Source organism: Letharia columbiana (genome assembly GCF_014066305.1).
Source record: "Letharia columbiana isolate WasteWater2 chromosome Unknown Sc0000004_s0, whole genome shotgun sequence".
Classification (NCBI taxonomy): domain Eukaryota; kingdom Fungi; phylum Ascomycota; class Lecanoromycetes; order Lecanorales; family Parmeliaceae; genus Letharia; species Letharia columbiana.
The window spans coordinates 265,564-270,922 of record NW_023501040.1 but is presented as its reverse complement, the minus strand read 5'-3'; the positions used below and the strand labels follow the sequence as shown (position 1 = coordinate 270,922).

At 43.8% G+C, this 5,359-nt stretch overlaps 1 protein-coding gene across 1 annotated transcript; it reads right to left on the bottom strand.

Moving 5' to 3' along the window:
- Positions 1-2,100: 2,100 nt before the first annotated feature.
- Positions 2,101-2,427, bottom strand: HO173_002067 (uncharacterized protein; the record flags this gene model as incomplete). The annotated part of the gene is made up of 1 exon (XM_037304003.1): positions 2,101-2,427. The coding sequence occupies one exon, from the start codon at positions 2,425-2,427 to the stop codon at positions 2,101-2,103; it is 327 nt and encodes a 108-aa protein (XP_037168798.1).
- Positions 2,428-5,359: the final 2,932 nt, after the last annotated feature.

Here is a 5,359-nt window from a genome sequence, read left to right as displayed (position 1 = left end):
ATGGGAGATCCACCAGAGTCCAAGTCCTATTGGTGGTGAGCGAGTCGACTTCTTCCCCCATGGCAATTTCCCAATGCATCTTGCGGTAAGAGTCCGACATGGCCTCCTTGTAGGTTCGAGGTTCGTAGGGTTCGGAAGGGGAGGCTTTTGCCAACAGCGCTAGGGGATCTGGAGAGAGTTCCCTGTGTGCCCTTAAGGTATCGGATGGGCGACTCGTCGCTGGGATCGGGTTGCGACCGCTTATGGAGCGAGTGATGGGCCTGGAATGCGCCGTCGTAGGGGCTGCAGAGAGAGTTTCATCACTGAGTGTATCAGGTGATTGCTCTTCTGAAGGCTCCGAGTCAGCTGGGGCTGCTGGCCGAGCCCTTTTGAGGACTCGAATGGAATTGAGCAAGTCATTGGCTTCATCTTCAACGGAAGTTGCTTGCCTCTTTTGGCGATTCTCCCCTGGAACTGCAGGTGAAGAGGGAAGGTGACCCTCGGGATGATCAATGGTTTCGGCAAGCCGGCGACCGTTACGGTAGGCTGCCGTTTTGACGTTATCGCGCGCATCCTCCCCTAAAACAAAGGGTGTGGGCTTAAGAGGGACGTTATCGAACCACTTGACATTGGAGACGATAGCGATCTCGCCGCTGCTTAAGAGCATGCGATAGAAATGACCTTGATAGCCCATGAGTTGTCCCTTGACCGCATGGTCTTGGTACTTCTTCCAGCCAGTGGCTTTGAGCACAGTCTGGCAGAAGCCTGTTTGCCCAACGATGCGTAGGTAAGAAACGTCGGGAGGGGAACCGGTGCAAGCCTCGAAAGGAGTGACATCTCGCCCGGTCACGGGTTGGCGATTGCGCAAATGGTTCCCAGTACGGACGAATTCGGTCCAGTACTTCTGCGGCAGGCCGCTCTCCTTGAGCATCGCGCTGGCTTTGCGCTGAATGGTAGCGCCCAATCGTTCAGACTTCCCATTCATTTGGGGGTTCCCCGGCACAATGCCTTCCCAGACGATTCCCCTGGATAGACGAAAGGCTTCCATTTTGTAGTTCTGATATTCCGTGCCGCAATCAGAGCGAAGGCGAGTACAACGGCAATCGCCGTGTTCCACATCACCGAGGAATAGCTTGAATACGGCAAGAACGAACTCGCCAGACTTATCCGGTAGGAGGTAGACGTCGGAGCGCAGAGTGAAATCATCCAGAAAGGTGATCATGAACGTGTAGCCGTCATGGGAAGCGTCAAACGGTCCCTGGAGATCGGTGTGAATCAAGTCATTCTCCTATCTCCCGGGGACAATATGGCGTTTATGGGGCTTTACCTTGAGGCTGGCTACGGAGCATGGCTCGCAAGCATCGCCGGGAGGAGGTTTAGAAAGATCCATTCCGGTGCACATTTTGGCCATCTTCTTAACGTTCTGAGTGCCTAAATGACCCATGCGGGCATGCCACATGCGCAGAGTATCCTCATCAATTCGAGACTCTTGCTCATTAGAGGGCTCTACAGACTTAGTGGGGGACTCATCATAAGCGGGAATTTCTCCATTGATGACGGCTAAGGCTAGGGGGTATCCCCCTAAGTATCGAGCGCATAGAGGCGGCTCTAGGTACGTTTGAAGAAAAACTGCTGTTTTCCCACGAAAAGACCGCCGGGAACAAAAGAAAGCGAGTACCGTTGCTCCTCCAATTATCCCTCGAAAATCAGGTTAAAGCCACACCCTGGTACATACCAGATATTATTAAGAGTCCAAGTACGCTTAGCACCCTTCACCTTACATTCAAGGTTAATACTACCAAAGCCGATAGCCATATAGCTACCGCCGGCGAGTCCACCAACAGGGCGAGGTTCCTGGAACCTAGAGAAGGTCTTAAAGATCGAGAAATTGTGTATAATGTGCTGAGTGCATGCGCAATCACGGAGCCAGAGAGAGGACATTACCGCTGCAGTGGAAAGTGCAGTGGTAGAGGCTCTATCCAAGGGTTTAGCCTTGGAAGGTTTATAGACCTTATCGCTCAGCGCTTGGGAGTTGGCGATGAGCGCGGTAGCGGTATAAGCGACGAAGCAGCGCGCTACCATAGGCTGGGTAATTACAACGGCTGCCCCAGCACTGGGAGGTTAATCCTTCTCCTCCTTAGGCTTCTCGGGCTTGGATTCGGTATTGATATTACCGCCTCCTCGACCGCCCTTTCCACCCCGACCGCCACGGCCACCGCGGCCTCTATTCCCAGAGGCTTGAGATTCTTCGCGGGCGCGCTTACGCTTCAGCCATTCGGGGTGCTCCTTGGTGGAGTGAAAGTCCTTGTTGCAAATGATGCAGAACTTGCAGGTCTGTGTCCAGGTGCGAGAGTTGGTAGAATTGGCACCATCTTGAATGCGATACTCAACTGATATAGGCGCCGCAGAAACAAGGGCATAAACACCCATTTCGGTGTAGGTAGCCATCGCATGAGTGTTAAAGGACTCAGCGGAGGCAGTAGAATCAGAGACGGTATTGAGCCACCGTGTTCTAGCGTAGGCCAGCGTGAATTTGAAAGACCCGTCTTCATTGCAAGGGTCGTGATTCTAATTGTAGATCTCACGGTACTAAGTGTACTGGCCACCTAAGCCCTTGTGGAAGTAATAAATCTTTCAATTCTCGTCGGTGATAAAGGGAAATTTCCCGGGTAGGCTGTTAATCTCACGCAATAGACTAATAAACTAGTTAACGTAGGCCTATAGCTTATTTTCGCAGGCAGTAAGGGTAAGAGACTCCAGCCTCTAAATGGTGGAGCTGAGGATGCCTGATCCGCGGGGCTTATATTCTTTTAAGTCCTTTCAGGCGACTACAGCGTTGGTGCAGCTCTCAATAAGATCGCGCGGGTTATCCTCGCAGCGAGTCTTCATCATAGTATAAAGTTTATAATACGCTCTGGTTTATATTACGACATCTACGTCGATAATAATCTTAAGGGCATCTCTTATAGATCGCTATTCGATTACGGCCCTTACGGTAACCGCTAGGCGAGAGATTGATTAAATTGTATCGGTTTTAATATAATACCAGAGGTCTAGTAGAACGAAGAAATCTTATATATCCCGCTTTTATTTGTAGTAATTAAAAGCGCCCTCAAGTATAGGAATTTGATGGAGTTGACTTAAATTGGCCGAAAGCTTAATATCGATGTATTTAGACATGATACTATTTATAAAGGATTAGCCTAATTTTTAGGGCTTAATGAGATAAAGCTTTTATAAGAGCTTAAATTTAAGGATGAGGTCTGCGATATAGTAGGGCTTAATGAAGTGAATAGAGTAGACGGCGTCGGTGAAACTAGCTTTACTATAAACCCGAAGAGCTCTTCGTCTGAGATTAGCTTTAGTAGTAATTCGGGGGTAGATTAACCCGATATAACAACAGAATCAATATAAGGAATTGGAGTATACTCGCTATCGGTGCTGTTCGTATCCGGAATACTTATAATTATTTAAAGCGTGTAGAGGAAGTCCCGCTAAGCTCTAAAGTTAGCTCGATATAACTTGAAGCGTTACTTAAAGAAGGATCTTACGTCACAATCTATAACGTAGTTAATAATACTCTGAAAAGATGGGCTTTAACTTGTAGGTGCTGGGGGAAATGTGGTATAAGTATGCGATTACTTAATGGAAGATCGCCTCTCTTTATACTTAAGGGGGAGTTTAATTAAATTCCATTTCTTACATTATCGTCGCGATTGTCTTAATCGCCCTCTATCGTATTTACAATGTGATGCCACCTATTGGTTGGCTCTTCTGTCGAAGAAATTAGTTAAGATTGAGTGCGAGATTGCTCGCAATTTCGCTTCGCTCGCTTATTAGATCCAATTAAAGCTTCTTCGCGAGACCGCCTTATTTTTACGGGTATAGAGGGTGATTACCCTTCGGTCGCTGCGTTAAGGAGTGATTCCCCTTTACGTATTGATATACTTGGTACGCGAGGTATGGGTTGTTTTCCCTTTTGGCGTTGCGCCGTTGCCTCAGGCTGGGTTTCAGCCCCCATTATGGAAATTGTATAACGGGATGTTAGAGTCTAACCGCTTGTCATCAGTTTTTGATGTAGCGAAGTATAAGAATAAGGATATGTCGTCTCTCATCTTTAGCGTGTCCTACTCAACGCAGGGAAATTAATAATGTTCTAGCGGTTATAGCGGCTATGCGACGAAAAGGTATAGGCGTATAATGCCCTATTGCGGCGTATAATGGCTTCGGCATTATACGGTTAAGTGCGGTATACTTCGGCTCGCCCGAAATTACCTTGTATTAGGGGCGGCACGAGAGTCTGTGCGCTAAATTGTTGGTGTAATATGTTGGCATGTTGGTAATTTCGGCATAGCCCCCCTTGCTCGCGACCCTTGCCCTTTTTATTGGAAGCGCATTCGGCGTATGCCGTTTGGCCAGAATGACTATCTTGAAGTGGGAAATGCCCATATCACGAAGGTTGATGAAAGAGGTCCTTCGCGGTTGTAACTGCTGTTATTCAATGAATATTGATGCGATGGATACGCTGGAAGTAGCCGTAGCTACGGTAGGTAGTAGATAGGTCATAAAATAACTGAAATAGTTGCCGGGCAGAGCCCGGGCTCATAACCTGTCAAAATATGAGGTAGAACACTTAGTTGTATTGACTATTGAGTTCTATGGAAGGAAAGAGCGACTAGATACGGACACACTAAGGCGTGTCACGTGACCATGTCACGTGATCGCCAAGACGCCAAGAGTCACGTGATCCGAATTCCAACAAATACTAAGTCTTTCTTTATATCTATTATTTTATCTTTAATCTTTTCTATTATAATATTATAATAGCGAGTTATATTAATATATATAATATAATAAAATAAAGCTAAGCTTAAAAATCTTAAATTTATATATATAATTAATTATAAATTTAAAGTTACTACGCTCTTTAATTAAATTAATAAAATTATTATAAATAAATATTTAATATTCGTAATTATTAAATATTCGTAATTATTAAATATTCGTAATTATTAAGAAAATATATATACGTTATTAATATATAAAATAGCTTTTTTATTTTCTATTAATATTTTAAGATTTTTTTTTAAAATTATAGAATAAAGATTACGCTTTTTAATAATATAAAAATTTTAAATTTTAAAATTTAATCTTATTATTATTAAAGTATAAGAATCTTAAATATTATTTATTAAATTCTACTTATTAAAGTTCGCTTAATAGCTCTAATTAAAAAATAAATATATATTATTTAATTTTGAAATAACATTTCTATTTTTTTATTAAACTTTTAAGATTTTTTATTTATATAATAGAATATAATATAAGCTTTTAAATAATAAAGAATTATTAAATTTAACTTTATAGATATTTAAAGATA